Consider the following 17,754-nt stretch of genomic DNA (forward strand, 5'->3'; position numbering starts at 1 on the left):
AAATGCTTCAGCTTTACCTTTTGCACTGTTGTGCCAGGCTCCCCCATCTTTGAGAATGGGGATATTTGTGAAACCTCCTCCTCCTGTTAGTTGTTTAATTGTCCACCACTATTTATGACAGGATGTGGCAGAATTGTAGAGCTTAGATCTGATCCATTGGTTTTGGGATCGCTTATCTCTGGCTATTACATGTTGCTTCAGCTGTGTGGCACACAAATAGTCCTGTGATAAAGCTTCACCAGTTTGACATCTTATTTTTAGCTATGCCTGGTGTTGCACCTGGTATGCTCTCCTGTACTCTTGTTCAACCAGGGTTGATCCCCTGGCCTAATGGTAATGGTAGAGTGGGAATATGCTGAGCCATGAGATTATAGGTTGTGATTGTATACAATTCTGCTGTTGCTGATAGCCTATAGCACCTCGCGGATGCCCAGTTTTGGGTTGCTAGATCTGTTCAAAATCTATCCCATTTAGCACAGTGGTAGTGCCACACAACATGGTGAAGGCTATCCTCAACTTAAAGGCAGGACTTTGTCTCCACGTGGGCTAGCCTCTCCTTCTAAAACTGTCATGGACGGGTATGACTGCAACTGGTAGGTTGGCGAGGATGGGATCAAATAGGTTCTTTCTCCTTTGTTGGTTTCCTCATCACCTGCCGCAGATCCAGTCTCGCAGCTATATCCTCTAGGACTCGGTCAGCACAATCACGGCCACACAGGATATAATTTGTGACTTTGATATGAGCTGTTTTGGTACTGTGGCAGGGGTGGTAACCTGAGTGGAGGGATTCAAACAAGGTGTGGTGAGAAAGATGGGCACAGATCTGGAAGGTAACAACATGTTCGAGAACTTCTGAAAGAAAAGGAATGTTGGAGATGGTATGGTGGTTTTCAAGGACAGAGGGGATTAAGAAGAAAGCTGATGGGCGCTGGAACTCTTCCAGCCAATGAAGCCGATAATTCCTCCTAATATAATGTCAGCAAAGTACTAAATGAATGTGAAAGTGTGTGCTAACTCCAGTACTATACGGAACAGTATGTCCTGCCTGATACCTACTGAACTGAATAGGATATGAGATTCCTTAAGGTTTTTCCATCTGAGTCCACTTTGGGGGCGTTTGAAATTTGAATCCATTTCAATGCTTTTCTTGTGCAATCTAATAAAGGTGTCAGTGACACTGACGTGAATTTGTCATATACATTCCAATTTTAACGTTGAGGCATAGCTGGATGACAGGAACAGTACAGAAATTGAAGTTAATTATTTAATTTGCATTCTATGAAACTTCAATTTTACACCTGTTATCTCCAATGAAATGATTTTCGAAAGAGGTTTCTAAGAGACCTGCTCAATAACAGTGGAATTAAATGTACTTTGATTGATGCACGACAGTAAATAGTGAACAATTTTCCTGATCTGTTCTGCTGGATTCCTACTTTAACGTTAGCTTGGAAAAAGACTCAAATACAACACATAATTTTCTGCTTGGCCATATTGATTTTGCATCAATTCTTTTCAATTGAATTATGTTCTTAGCAAGCAAATAAATTAGTTTTCAAAAATATATATGCAATGTCAAGTTATTGAGCTTTAATATTTATGAGTGTGTTTGACTTTAGGGTCAGGGTTTTCCGTTTAGGGTCAGGCTCCACTTTGGGACCATTTCTGAGTTCTGACCCTGCTCCTATTTGGATAGAGTAGTCAGAGTCTGCAATATTCACCGAGGAGGGCACCGAATTGGCTAGATGATGATTATGGCAGCCAGTTTGTGGCAGGGCAGATGCAGGATGGAGATAGGCCTTTGAAAACACAGGTCCGATTCAAAGGCATGAGACAACCATTATTGTGGCAACCATCTTGCAAATCGGTGGAAGGCAGAAGTCAGTAGGAGAAGATGCAGAGACCAGGTACCCGTGGCAGGGCTGCCCCACTGTTTACTGATGCATTCCTGGTGACAGTGTGTGAAAGTTCTCAGAGGATGGCAGGAGAAGGTCACCCAACCAAACTAAGCAGCTGTGGCTGGAGGTGGCAGAGCATGTGGGCAGCCGCAGTGTCTTCTGGAGGGCTTGTTTGCAGTGCCACTTAATGTTTAATGACCTTCATTCTCGCAAGGTGAGTGCCATGTGACCCCCCCCAGATGAGAGGCCTCCAAGTCTACAGCCAGCAGCAGACACACCAGCTGAGCAGCTTGAGAGCTCATAATGCCCCTGAACAGGGGAGAAACGTCTGCCCAAGATAAATACTGTCAGCAAGACACAAAGCCCTAATGCTTTTGAGGAGCTGGCGGCATAGATACCTGCAGCTTCTTATTAAAGACATTGGCATGGGTGAGAAAAGCCAGAATTGCCTTATCTCTTTCCCTCTTTTGTCCCAACAGGAGTCAAAGGTATATAATACTAGAGAATCATAGAATCCTACACTGCAGAAGGAGGCCATTCGGCCCATTGAGTCTGCACCGACCACAATCCCACCCAGGCCCTATCCCCATAACGCCATGCTTTTACTCTAGCTGATCCCCCTGACACTAAGGAGCAATTTAACATGACCAATCCACCTAACCAGCACATCTTTGGACTGTGGGAGGAAACCGGAGCACCCGGAACAGACACGGGGAGAACGCGCAAACTACACACAGACAGTGACCCGAGGCCGGAATTGAACCCAGATCCCTGGTGCTGTGAGGCAGCAGTGCTAACTACTGTGCCACCCCTGGTGAAGGTGAAGGTGAAGTGTTTGAGTACACCAAACTGACTGCTATAGAGAAGGCAGCACTGGACACTGGGTGGTGCTGCATGCAAAAGTGGGCAATGGAGGGATGGGTATACCTGTGGGAGAGGGTAAAAATATACTGAATTCTGTAGGTGAAAGGATTGGAGTATAATCTCCAATGTGCAACAACACGCCAAACTTCAGCTGCATTGGGAAGCCTCAGCTCTGCACAGGCTTCTGCTAATGGAAGTAGTTTCTACTGATTACCTTAAGTGTGTCTCCCACAGGGCCAGTTGTAGAGAGACAGCTTTTCAGTGCTGCTGTAGCACTACCAAGGGCCTCAGACAAAATGGAACCAACAGACCTAGCACAGTCACATCATTCAAGCACACCTGCCACCACTGCAGATACAATCACATTGGGCCCTCGCACGCAATTTGAAAGGATGGCACAGGATGAGGAGCAAATAATGAGTGAGGAAGAGTAGGTGACAGAAACAGAGGCAACTATGGGCAGACCGACCCCTTTGGAAGATGGAGGACAAGCACATGCTCAGATGCAGGATCTTTTGAGTCACACGCAAAGTGGCTCTACTTTGACTGCCATCTAAGATGTCTGTCCACATGTTGCCATTCTCTGATGCAGAGTGGAGTTGTGGGCAAAGAATTGAGCAGGCCTCTCAGCTCATGTGCATCGCCTTGGTTTAGGGTTTTGAATGCATGGGCTTCTCCATTGAGAGAGAGCGTGCTTAACCTCACAGGGAGCCATCCATGACAATACTTAGAGTGGTTGTCGGAATGATGTTTGACACACGCAAAAAGCGCTCTGTAGCACTGACTGGTCCCTGGCATTTACGGCACAAAGATGCATGGAGTGGATGCAAATAACCTCCCAGCTTGTAGTTTCATCCAGTAATCTAATGTGTTGTCAAAATGCTGAGACAGCCACCAAAGAGCATGAGTGTGCCATCCCTCAGAGACCATCACATCATTGGCCTGACTGAGAGGATATCTGTGCAGCAGGGGTCCCAGAGCATGAGTGTGCCATCCCTCAGAGCACCGTCACATCATTGGCCTGAGAGGATATCTGTGCAGCAGGGCTCCCTGCGACAGAGGCTGTGCTTAAATCTACACCTGCGCTGCAACCTCTGCTTGAGGACAACCACCATGTGTATCTCGGCCACAAACAGATACACTTGAACATGATGCATCCAAGCCATAAAAGGAGCACTTTGTTGGAGTGGCTGAAAGTCAGGGTCACCACATCAGCCAGTGCTCTGAGTGCTTCACTTGGATAAATTTCATTTATTTTTGTGTAAATTATAATTTCATAATAACATTGGAGATGTTGAGCCATGATCCCAGACTTGAGCTATTCTTTAGTGGCAAGACTGGAAAAGGATGAAGAAGTGGGGAATGGAATTGGTCTTTGAAAAGGGACACTAAGATCTCTGTGGAGCTGTGTACCACGCATTGTTGGTCGGAATAGAACTATTCAAGGTTGTGTATTTAATGGATGTGTTCTCACATCAGAGCAGAGTTCTGGAGAATGCAGTCCTAGTGGATAAGTAGTGCTCAGATAAAATGTGCTTGGATCAGATGTGCCCTGGCAAACACACCATCTTGATGAGAACTTTGACACTGAGATGGATCGGGCCACCTTCTTGCACACCATGGGCACCATTTTGCTCTGCATCTTCTTTCTCCGTAAGAAGTCTCACAACACCAGGTTAAGTCCAACAGGTTTATTTGGTAGCAAACGCCACTAGCTTTCGGAGTAGATTTAGATGAGCAAGTGGTTTGTGCATATTGAGTTAGTGGTCAGTAGAGGGGGTTATAACTGTCCAGAAATTGTGGGGACATAAACGCGCAGGGGAGTGGACCGTCTTAAAGAGATCTCCACTCACCTGACAAAGGAGCAGCGCTCCGAAAGCTAGTGGCGTTTGCTACCAAATAAACCTGTTGGACTTTAACCTGGTATTGTGAGACTTCTTAGTGTGTTTACCCCAGTCCAACGCTGGCATCTCCATATCATCTTCTTTCTCCTCCAGAGAACTGAGTTGATCTAGCGCTTCCCCTCTTCAAGGTCCTCGCCACTCTGGAGGACCATGTTATGGAGAGCACAGTCGCCCACCACAATGTGGAAAACTCTTGCAGGAACTGCAACACCGGAACTGAAGCTTCAGAAGCCCACTGGTTTATTCATTGTGGCTCTTGTGAACAGGTGGTTTTGGTTGTAGTGCCTCTGTGTTTCTGTCTTTTGACCATAAAGGGATAAGTAGCCATAGCTTCAAATAATATCCCTTGTCTCTGGGGAATCATCCACTAAGTTCTGGTGGTGATGTGAAAAGCTGTGGCATCCTGGACTCCAAAAGGATGTAGAAGTGATTGCAGCTTCTAGAATAGGAAAGATATGCGTGCATAAAGATCTTGTTGTGGTTCCAAATCAGTTGAATGTTGAGATTATTGAAGCCCTTCCTGTTGGTGAATCACACTGGTCATTCACTCAATGCCTTGTTGGCTATGTGGGTACAATTGATGATGCCCTACATCTGGGGAATCCACTGATGGAGGTGAATCCCACTGTCCTTTGTGCCTGCAAGGCCCCAGTTGTTTAAAATTGTAAGTATTGTCCATCTTTCACAAAAGGGGCATCAGTGACCTGTGAGATGCAATGATATGCTGTCACTTGTGGATCGCCACAATGTCCCTTGCTGATCCTTGGAACAAGCCAGAGATAAAGATGTTCAAGACCACAATGACTCTAAGAGCTACTGACAGGGCATGGTGAGCAGTACGTTAAGGTCTGAGGTCTTCCTCAACAAGGACAGAAATCTCAATCACCGTCTGTCTAAACAGGCATAATCTCTGCTATGTTCAGATAGCTTCTTCTTTGGCGGCACTCATTGCTGAGTATATGTCTGGCTTCCCTGATCTGTTTTTCATTCCTCTCCTCTGCCCTCATGCCTGGATCTCCACACCTGCTGTTTAGGTAGTTACTCCTCTTTGCTTTTCATTCTTATCTCCCTCACATTGGTGACTGGAGCCCCTGCGCGTTTATGTCCCCACAATTTCTGGACAGTTATAACCCCCTCTACTGACCACTAACTCAATATGCACAAACCACTTGCTCATCTAAATCTACTCACCCAATAGCATCTGAGTGCCAATCTATGAGTGCCCCTCTCAGCCATGCATACTTTTGAGAGAGAGTGGAACACCTCATGTTCTTCAGTCTGCTGCTGCTGCCTCATTGATAGAGCTTTACTTTCAAACATTTTCTCCTGCATTTCTGGCACTTGATCTCTTGATGCCTCTTCCTAATTTACAGAAATGCCTTTCAAGTATAATTCCATGTGAAATGTAAAGTTGGTGACATAATCCAAATGGCTGGAGGAAATGACATAGAATAATTAACTCTTGTGATGGGGGCTCCATAGTTATCGATTCTCTCCACTATCTGACCCAAGTGGCTGTTAATCATGTGCAAGCCTCAGTAGCGAATGTCAACAGGAGCCTTTCAACTGAACCAGTTCCAGTCCGTATCATATATCCACACAGCAGGAGCAGGTTATGTGGGCAGTTGGCATTTATTCTCAAATTTATTAACAGAAAACAGTGAACTTGCAGAAGGGCCAAATGTAACAGCTGGAAATCAATTTTTTTGCACAGAAGGAGTTTGGTGTAACAATACGTGAAAGATTACCTCAGATCTGTTTTCAGGCCCAAACTGATCTCCGTGCTTTAATAACCTAATCTCAGTTTTCGACAGGCAGTGCAGATTATGTGGAATTCATTACCACAGGAAATAATTGATGCCAAAACATTGAATGTATTCAAGAGGTTGCTGGATATAGCACTTGGGGCAAATGGGATTAAAGGTTATGGGGAGAAAGCAGGATTAGGCTATTGAGTTGGATGATCAGCCACGATCGTAATGAATGGCGGAGCAGGCTCGAAGGGCCAAATGGCCTCCTCCAGTTCCTATTTTCTAAGTTTCTATGTTTCTATATTACCATCAATTGCTCATTAATTATCTTCAAGCACATGGGCCAGCACTTCCTGTTTGAATTGCAAATGAGGATCAATAGCAAACTAGATGGGAATTTCCTAGAGACTGTTAATTTCATATGTTTCTACAATGTTTTATCCGTGATTGCTTTTGGTATTGAATTATAGTGCAGGAAATAGGGTTATTAGACAGTAATTGTACTGATCGAAATGAAGGTAAAGCTGCCACACCAAGATATTGCAATCTGATGTTGCTGGCAGGGAGAGATGTGGACTCACTTCCCCCTTTTCTCAACTCTTGGCTGCCGCAATAAGATGTACTTTAGAGAAGGAATGTTTTAACCCCCTTGAGTACTGTGACTGGCACAGTCTGACACAGAGAACTGACACAGGCCGGCTTTTGTTGTATCGTTGGTTGATCTTGCTGAGGAATGATTGCTGAGACAGTGGTCTGTTTAAACAGTACACAGCCTATTAGATACAGCTGAACTATGTACAACAATGCATGACTAGACGTTACACTGCTGAAGCCATGAACATTCTCCTCCCTTGACTCCTGGTCATGTTTTCTCTTACATCATCATTATAGGAAGTGATATTTATACAGTCCCACACATTGGACAAAATCACCCCGGAAATTGGCAACGTCTGACATCATGTGGAGAAAATGGCGTTGGACCTGCCGATACCAATTGCACGTTTTTCCACCATATCATACAGCACTTGGTGTAAAAAATGAACAGACACGGATTCAATGTTGGATCGCTGGTGAGGTGGTCTCAGATTCACCCACCCCACCATGACTTTAGAGATTAAGTAATCCAGGCACTATATTTGAAAGGCGCCCTTCAAGTGATAGGAAGCTCCAAAAGAGTCCTTGCCATCAAATGGATGCCAAGTCTTCATTTTGTTTGCTGCCTGGCCAAACATCCACCCCACATCACATTAAGAAGTCTCACAACACCAGGTTAAAGTCCACCAGGTTTATTTGGTAGCACAAACTTTCGGAGCACGGCCCCTTCATCAGGTGAGTGAAGAGTTCGGTTCACAAACAGGGCGTATATAGACAGACTCAATTACAAGATAATGGTTGGAATGTGAATCTTAACAGGTAATCAAGTCTTTACAGGTGCAGACAATGCAAGTGGAGAGAGGGTTAAGCACAGGTTAAAGAGGTGTGAATTGTCTCAAGCCAGGACAGTTAGTATGATTTTGCAACCCCAGGCAAGTCGTGGGGGTTACAGATAGTGTGGCATGAACCCAAGATCCCGGTTGAGGCTGTCCTCATGCGTGCGGAACTTGGCTATCAGTTTCTGCTCGGCGATTCTGCATTGTCGTGTGTCTTGAAGACCGCCTTGAAGAATGCTTACCCGAAGATCAGAGGCTGAATGCCCTTGACTGCTGGCGTGTTCCCTGACAGGCCCACACCACATAACAGAATGGTGGCAACTTCACCCACCAAGTTGCATCCTGTGCTCTCAGCACACATGCAGGCATTAGCCTAACCTGCACTTGCAAGCTGAGCAGTTTGTTTGGACCATGAGGGTTAATTTTCCGTGCCTATATAACTATAATTCTGGGTGTTCGGAACACCACCCTTTATGATCTATGCCAACCTGTCACCAGAGGGTCATCAAACTTATCCAGTTGCCCAATGGTTCTGCAGCCCCATAACACCAGGTTGATTTTGAAGTCTGTGTATGAGGAGTTGACACTGCAGGAACAATCATTGGCACCCTCAAAGATTAGCGTTGCTTGAGTGGGCATTCTGCTTCATAAGTCAGACTCCAAGCATGGTAATACAGCTGATGTTGAACTGTCTCAGCTTTAGAAGAATGCTCAATTTTGGAATACTTTGCCAATTGCATGACTCAGTGCACCCCACCGTCTCTCCCTCGACCTCCCACCCCCGCAGCACTGCTGCCCTTGCCTGGCACCACAAGCCAACCACAAAGAAGCTGCTGTGGGAACTGTCCCTCCCACCACCCTGAATCGAGGGGGCCACTTCTTTGCATTGGAATCGTGGCGAAGTTTGCACTATCTTCTGTTCACTCACCTTAAAGTTACCCTCAAAGTTCAGGCCACCACATGCGCACCTTTCAATGATCATTGTGAATCATGCCATTCTGAAAGCACACCACCCTGGGATTTAACTTTAATGTGGGGGAATGATTCCAGTGTGTGGCAACTATAATGAATGTTCCCGGCGTTGGATGGTGGGAAATGCAGCCCACCATTGACTGAGGGAGGGCACGATCGTGTCTTGCATTTACGCCACCAGGAAACACAACTGAACTCTACCACCTCGCCCGCCCCGGAATTGGGGTGGGCGAGGTTCCCAGAACGGAAATCTCCGTTGGCCTCGGGCGGGATTTTCCGATCTCGCCCAAGCGAGGCCATAACATCCTACCCCACGTCTTGGGCTTTCTCACCATATTTTCCAGTTGTGCCACCAAGCTCACCTACCACAAATTGGAGCAGTACATCCTGGCCATTAATCCTTAGAAAGCCTTATACTACAGCTTTCTTGTAAGTTACGTCTAAAGAAAGGATAAACTTTTATTTTTCACAGCCCAAAATATAAAGGCAACAAACTCCCACTCCCCAACATGTAGACACTCACAGGAAACAATTATTTCTAAACAGGCACTTACTAACAGAGATTAAAAGAAATGGGTCACCTGTGAGCACTGCCCTTTTGATGAAATAGTGTTGGCCTCAAGGATTAACTCTTGGTTCATTGGAGTCAATGGAGTTTTTAGGTTTCTGGTTGTTTCAGATGCAATTGTGGCCGAACTCTTGGAATGAAGAAATGTAGTCTTGCAGGCAAAATGAATAAGCCCAATTCAGTGCCTATACTGAGATTTGAGGCAGCATTCTTCTTTATGCGGGGTGAGATTTGGCTTCCCTCTAGTCTTTCTACCCCAAACAGACTTGCTAGGCTGCCCGTGTGGATTAATTAATAAGCTGTTGGTTTTCTGTCCTTCTGTTTCACCTAGCATGGTGTTGGTGACTGACACAGCCCTTTTGAAAAGTGTCCATCACCCAGTAAGCTATATGGGCAGATGGCATGACCATAACACAGATCAGAGGGAATTAAGATCAGGTTTCCTTTCACAGTTGCGAATTGTACTGCATCTGGGAAACATCAAATATTTGGAAATAACTAGACAATTTGTCAGTTTGAACATTTCCAGCAAATTTAATCTATCATGATTCATTCTTTCATTCATCCAACACCACATGAGTTTAAAATACCCTCTTGAGTGTCGTTACCCAAACTACACATGCAGCAGCTGCTAATTACAAGGACTTAACTCATTTTGTTAATCATTTATTGACAAGAGCTCAGTTTCTGTTGCTAATGCGAAATCAGGATCACACCCACAGAGTAATTCTTTAGCAGTCACTATGCAGACAAGGGTCCACTGATTCAAATCGATTAGTAACTGTGAAAGTGACTGACAGAGGTCCAAATTGATAGAGGGTGTGTACTTCATGAAGCAATGTGCCCAGGCATCTATCATGACAATATCGGGAATAGGCTGGCGCACATTGGGTTTTGAGATTGGGTGTGATGGTGGAGATGTAATGCCTGTTGCCTACCACTTCCCCTGCAATTTCGCCAGTTTCTGCTGTGTCAGTCTCAATTGATGGTGTCCCCTCCTCTGAGTCACAACGTTCTGGGTTCAAGTCCTGCTCCAGGGCTTGAGCACAAAAATCAAGACTGACTCCCCAGTGCAGTACTGAGGGTGAGCTGTACTGTTTGAGTTCCCCTCTTTTAAATGTAATGTTAAACCAAAGCCCCATCTACCTGCACAGTTGAATGTAAAAGATCGCATGGACTACATTGAAGAAGCTCCGGGACGTTATGCTGGTCAATATTTATCCCTGAATCAAAACACAAAAACTAAATTATTTGGGCATTGCTGAGTGCAAATTTGGCTGCCCATTTGCTGCACTGCAGAAATATCTACATTTCTAAATTACTTTATTGCAAGTTTTTCTTTCTTAATGTCAATTGAGGTCCTTGGTATTTTACCAGTGACAAGAGATGTCCACATCACGTGCAAGGCCGTGTTTTGGGCTTGGTGGAGAGGATGGTTTACTCCCGTTCAGACATCTTGTGTCATACAGTGGGCTGCCATTGTGGACAGCACTGACCTCCTGATCACCGCATACCCTCACCTCTCACTGGTACTTGCTTGACCAGCCTTGTTGAGCCAACCCCACTTTGCTGCTTCTCCAACTTCCATCACTGGCTTGGTTCAGGGATTGGCTGCAGTTGCAACAGTGACCACTGTTGTGATATTGATTTGTTGTGTGTGTAGGATAATATACTGATTTGTACACTGCTGAATATATAAATAATTTGTATGCATCATCACAGGATGTGATGCAAGTCAATATATGATGTAGTCGTTGGATTGGGAGTGTGGCACTGTGCGTAACACCCCTGCTTCTGAGCAAAAAACTCCGGGTTAAAGACTCACTCCAGGACTTGATGGCCAAGGAATGTATGGTCATAATGCAGCCAAAACAGCTGAGTATCAACTTGTAAATGCACCAATGACAAGTGGTAAGAGCAGGTGAGGGGCAGCCATTTGCAGAAACATGGCAAACGACTGCAGTACTTTGCTAAACATAGCCATGGAGCGACACAGAAGTAAATGGTAACCAACACTCCTTTAAGGATTGGTACCTGAAGAGAGAAGTAGCAGTTGGAGCAGCAGTAACACATTTAATAAAAGCTCTCCTGGAATCCTCTCGTTCTTTTGTGAAGAACCCTTCATTTAGATTATCAATCATTGTCATATTATTTGGTATGTTTGTGTTCAGAGACAATAACATTACAGCCCCTACTCCCAGTGGTGCTGCTGGGACTGAAGTGCTGACAGCTCCTGGAGACGGGACATCCTGGCTTGGGGGTGTGGACGGAAGGAATGGCCTCAAGCAGCTAATTGCTGGAGCCAAGTGAAATAGTGTTTTGGTTTCCAGGGCCAGCAAAGACAGGATTGCTTCCGCCTTCCTAGCTCGTACGTGGGCCAGATCTCCGTGTTACATTCCAGCCAATATTCCCTCATCCAAATATGTCTCATACGCCATATTAATTGAGACAGGTTTAGTAATTGGAGGCAGAGCCCAGAGATAAACTGAATTCCATTTTATTCAGACTCCCTGTCACCTTTTCCTCCACTATTCACCCACCTTTTGGCATTCAGAGCAATCTCTCCTGGATTTTCACTCCCAAGGCATGTGCACGGAGGTGGAAAATTTCCCGGTTTGCTGCCCCTGCCTCAGGAAAAGTGACCTGAATGGCATTCAAAGGTGGAGATTCAGGGTAGTGGTGGTGCAGGATGAGCCTGTAGCCCTTGGACACAGGTCGGAGGCAGCTACAGGGGCTGCGAGTGCCAAGGCAGACCATTTAAAAGGCCCCCTCAGTTCTCAGGGACTTCATCCCAGTTATTGTTTTAAACATTAGGCCCTCTAGCCCTTATCCTTCACACCCCCAGCCCACTCCCAATGCCATACATGTCTACTCATGCCAACCCATCCCCCCATCCACTCCAAATGGTCTCTCATACCTTCCATGCCATCTCATGCCCCTCAACCACATTTCTCTTTAAAACCCAATGCCAACTTCGTACCAACTCATGGTGCTCATCCATTTCTGTGACCCTTTACAGCCCTGATGCTAACTTACTCAAATTGACCATGGGTAGACCTTAGAAACCATGCTGAGTTGAAATGAAACTCCCAAATATCTATTACAGACTTCACTCCATTAAAAACAGTCTCATTCATGAAATCCCAGTAAATACATTTAAATACCCCCAAGCACTTAATCCCTTGTAAATACAAACATTTGTGTTCATAACCCCCTATCAAGACAGCTAATCTATTAATAACCTCATTGAGCTGTCAGTCAAACTTTGAACTAACAGTTTCCTACTGTGATAATGAAAGGTTTTCAAAAGTAGGCAAGCACTAATCATGCTATAATGATAGCACTTTCAACAAACAGTTATTAAAACTGTTGGAACAGATTTTTTCCAAATCTTACAGGCACAGCAAGCAGTTTTCAAATCAATTTCTAAAGGGCTATGTGTTTAAATAACTTAGTAAGAAGTTTAACAACACCAGGTTAAAGTCCAACAGGTTTATTTGGTAGCAAAAGCCACAAGCTTTCGGAGCCTTAAGCTCCTTCTTCAGGTGAGTGGGAATTCTGTTCACAAACAGGGCATATAAAGACACAAACTCAATTTACAGGATAATGGTTGGAATGCGAATACTTACAGCTAATCAAGTCTTAAAGGTACAAACAATGTGAGAGAGCATTAAGATAGGTTAAAGAAATGTGTATTGTCTCCAGACAAGACAGCCAGTGAAACTCTGCAGGTCCAGGCAACTGTGGGGGTTACAAATAGTGTGACATGAACCCAATATCCCGGTTGAGGCCGTCCTCATGTGTGCGGAACTTGGCTATCAGTTTCTGCTCAGCGACTCTGCGCCGTCGTGTGTCGTGAAGGCTGCCTTGGAGAACACTTACCCGAATATCAGAGGCCGAATGCCCGTGACCGCTGAAGTGCTCCCCAACAGGAAGAGAACAGTCTTGCCTGGTGATTGTCGAGCGGTGTTCATTCATCCGTTGTCACAGCATCTGCATGGTTTCCCCAATGTACCATGCCTTGGGACATCCTTTCCATAGAACCATAGAACCATAGAAAATTACAGCTCAGAAACAGGCCTTTTGGCCCTTCTTGTCTGTGCCGAACCATTTTATGCCTAGTCCCACTGACCTGCACTTGGACCATATCCCTCCACACCCCCCTCATCCATGAACCCGTCCAAGTTTTTCCTAAATGTTAAAAGGAGCTTAAGGCTCCGAAAGCTTGTGGCCTTTGCTACCAAATAAACCTGTTGGACTTTAACCTGGTGTTGTTAAACTTCTTACTGTGTTTACCCCAGTCCAACGCCGGCATCTCCACATTTTAAATGACTTGACAGCTTGACAGTTCTACATACCTTAACCTTCATCAAAGGAGACCACATTGTTACTCTCAGCACCATAAAAGACACTTGAGAGGAGTTGGTTCAGAAAATGAGTGGCCAGCTGTGGGAGCTCCTCTATAACAGTGATTTTCTGATCTCAGATACAAATTCTAGCAAAATCAGATGGAGGTATAGGAACTATACTACTGCAACAACCAGGTAAACCATCATTTGCCATTCATTAATCTTTGGTGTCAAAAAGAGGGGGACAGTTTGATCTATAGATCTCCAGATGTTCCAGGGAGATAAACATCTCCAAAGTAAATCCTTTCAGGCCAATTTTACACTTTCAGCTTGTACGGAGCAAGAAGGTTAACATTATTTTACCTCCTACTCTATGACTCACAATTTGTCAGCATCGTGTAATGCCATTATCTTTCTAGAATAGTGATGATGGCTGAATATATCTGCCAGTGGCATGTAATGGTTAAGCTTAGGATCACCCAAAGCAACTGCTTCAACTGTTCTGACATCATTTGGCTTTAAGATAGATTTAGATTCGAGACACTGGTAAAACATGGTACTTCCTATTGGATTGTAAGCAGAATATATCCCAAGATATTGGTACCAGCAGGACAGCTCACCTACTGGAACCACCAGCTCAAAGCGTCGCTGTAATAAAAATCCGGGGCTGGGATTCTCCCAAAAAAGAGCCCACAATTCGCATGAAAATGGGAGTAACTCCTGCTGGGTTTTTTTAGCAGGATTTTCAGATTGAATCTCCTGCACTCTGAGCACTGCAGAGTGTCCTAGTGGGACGGGGCCTATTCCTGCCCGAGAGGCCGGCAGCATAATGTTGAGTGGGCCATTGCGCATGCGCCAATCTGTCAACGCCAAGATCGGTGCATGCGCAGTGGCCCCGCATTGCCGGCTTCCCAATCACTGGCCAGCCCTGCAACCCCCCATCACTGCCCCTCCAACTCCCCACCCCCGATCACTGGCATCATGGACCTCTCTGGGCCAGCCCCGATGTTCCCCCATCACCCACCCCAGCCAGCCCCGATCACCTGATTTCCACCACCCCCATCCGGATGGCCAGCCCCGATCGCCATCCTCCTTCCCTCTGCCACCCATCCCTGTGCAGGGTGGCAGAAGAACCGCCTCCCCCCATCGCTCGCTCCCCACAGGCTCTGGCCCCGCCCCCTCTTGGCACTGCCCAATGCCCAGTTGGCAGTGCCAAGGTGCCCCTTAGGCATTGCCAGTTTGCCCCTTGGGCAGTGCTAGGAGCCAAGTAGCAGTTGCATGTTGGCACTGCCCAGAGGACACCCCCCCATTGCCCCCAACCTCCTAGGGGGGGGCCTTCTTGGCCTCTGTTCCCTCCAGCAAGGTCAAGCTGCCTGTTCCCCGTTATTGGGGAGCAGTAGTCAATGCTAGTGGGCCTGCAGACTTCAGTCCTGTGCCTGCTAATGGGATGTGGAAAGGGGTTTAAATATTGAAATCAGCTCCGCGCCGATTTCCAGCACAAAGCTGATGCCCCGGAGATACACGGAGGCTGTGGCGCCCAGCTGGGAGCCTGTGAAATGGCCTCCGCTGATGTCTCCTGGCCCATTGTGCTGCTGGAGCAGAGCAGCAGGCTGGGAGAATCGTCCCCCGCCCCCAGATTGTTAATCTGCCATTGTGTGCCATTCTTTTGGCTGTGCATTTTACTCTGTTTTCTTTTAACAGGAAGAACCTATGTATGTTCGACCTCCACTGGAGAGCTTAATTGAAGGTGAGTTTTCACTTTTTACAACACTGAAGATTTTTTTGTGAGTAGGATGCAAGAACAAGGAAGGTTGAGACAAGTGACTGGGAAATAAACTCATTGCCCATGTCGATGTTTCTATGAGACAGTAGGTGATACTATCAAGGAGGAGTTGCTTGAAACCCCTGATATTAATTTTTTTAAGTAGACAACAAAATAATGGACCTTTCTGCTTCTTGAGTGGTTCTTTTCTCAAATTATGAATAATGACTGTAATTTTAGGCTCTGTTTCTCCATTGTTTCCATTAAGAATAAAAATGCTTCAGTCTGAGTAAACAAACCAATAGGAAAAGCAGAAAGCCAGAGTTTCTAACTCATATCCACACACTTAAGCACAGAACTTTGGAAGATCCCACCGCAGAAGGAGGCCATTGAATGCATTTTATTCCTGTTGGCTCTTTGTTAAAACTAGCGCTATTTACTCTCTAAAGGCCTGGATTTTCACCATGTCAGGATGACTTGGGAGTTTTTAAAAAATGGCAGCTGGGACCTAATTCCAGGATCTTTGACCACATTTCCAGGGTTTCCAATTGTCAATTAAGCAATGTTTTCTCTGGGGCTCAGGTGTCTCACAAGACTAATGGATGTTTGGGCTCTCAGCCAAGCCTCATTATGTATGTTAGGTTGAGAACCCAGACATCCATTAGAGTACTAAAACACCTGTGTCTCAACGAAAGCATCTCTTGATTGACAGCTCTGGCTCGCTGATCTTTGATGTTACTTTCACAATGTTTATTTATACAAAGCTCAGAGATTTCAAGTGCCTGTAGTTTCAACTATTGAAACTTAAAAGGGGCTGGATGATCGACACTACCATTGCCCTGAGTAAAAAGGAATATTTTTTTAAAGATACAACATTGTCAATGAATGACTGTTTCTAAAGTTTTTTTTAACATTCTACTATCATGCTTCAAGCAATGTATTATGTGTGAATAGGCATAGAAGTGCCATAGTTTGGCATGGAGGGCATGAGGGGCTATAGGGGTTGTTTGTGGGGGGGGGGGGATTACCTTGGTATGGATTGCATGGGGGATTGTAGAGAGGTGGGTGGAGGCGCATGAAGTGGCATGGATGGGGCATAGGGAGTGTTTTGGGGGGGTGAGGGCTGGAGGGCATTCCAATTTTTATTTTCATTGGGATGAAGTTCCACAATACTGAAGTGGGCCTTTGACACAGTCCAGCTCGGCACCGGCACACCCTGTGGCTGCCTTCAAACTTTACCCTAAGTCGGCTGACATGACCTCAGCCCTTCCCCTCCCGCCTTTGTGTGCACTTTCTCCTGAGGTGGGCAGACTGAGTGAAATATTTTCCTGACCTGCCTTGAGGCTGAAAATCCAGGCCGAGATCTTTCTGTGCCTTCCTCTGCCTCAAACACTCATCCAATTTTCTGTCTTGAGAAAATGTCTTCCCACTTTAAGGTGCAAGCTTTTTAATCATGAGGTCCAGAGCTTTTGACACAAATGACTGGCTTCCTGATATGAGGAACTGCTATGTTAATCCTGTGTTCAATGCTGTGAAAAGAGAAAATGCAATATGTAGATACAGTATATGCTCCCTTGTGCAGAGCTTGTAAGAGTTATAGAATCCTAGAAATGCATAGCACAGAAGCTATTTGACTCATTGGGCGGGATTTTTTGGCTACGCTCGCTCCAAGACCGGAAAATCCCACCAGAGGTCAACGGACCTTTGCATGGCCTGTGTCCCAAATTCCTGTGGTGGGCAGAATGGGAAAAGTCCGCCCTTTGTGTCTGTTGGAGCTTCCAACAGGAATTGTCCACTGGAATCCTATTTCCATTCTCTTCTCCCTTTCTCAGAATCACCTAACGTAAATGGATGCTATTTTCTCTCTTCTATAAATCAATTCGTCACTTAGCTCTATCTAAAATTGCTGCTGCTCAATCACTGTCCGTCACAATAAGACTGGAACAACTCTTGCAGCATACCACTGTGAAAATTGTGACAAAACAGCAGCTCAACCTGTTCAATTCTTTTTGCTGTCCCCAAATCTTCAGCAATATTCTTTTTAATATCTGTACCAACTTCCTCAAGGCTGTAGGTTTTATTTGTGTTGATTTTCAACATCCCTTTCCTCTCCAGAGACCTGAAGTAAAGAGGGAGCATAAAAATTGACCTTGTGAGTGCCCTTTAATGTTGGTAACTATCCAGCCAATCACTAATTTTCTCATATTTCTATTGTACGCATCAGCAAGAGAAAGTGGAGGCAACCAGCCAGCCCAT

The 17,754-nt window shown here is 45.4% G+C and overlaps 1 protein-coding gene across 1 annotated transcript in view; it reads left to right on the forward strand.

Annotated features, from left to right (window-relative positions):
• adgb (androglobin) overlaps positions 1-17,754 on the forward strand; it is a 287,462-nt gene that overhangs the window by 134,395 nt on the left and 135,313 nt on the right. The window contains exon 14 of the mRNA XM_078230490.1: positions 15,438-15,483. Coding sequence (XP_078086616.1) covers positions 15,438-15,483 — 46 coding nt within the window. The remainder of the gene's footprint in view (positions 1-15,437; positions 15,484-17,754) is intronic.

Source organism: Mustelus asterias, chromosome 15, assembly GCF_964213995.1.
Source record: "Mustelus asterias chromosome 15, sMusAst1.hap1.1, whole genome shotgun sequence".
Classification (NCBI taxonomy): Eukaryota; Metazoa; Chordata; class Chondrichthyes; order Carcharhiniformes; family Triakidae; genus Mustelus; species Mustelus asterias.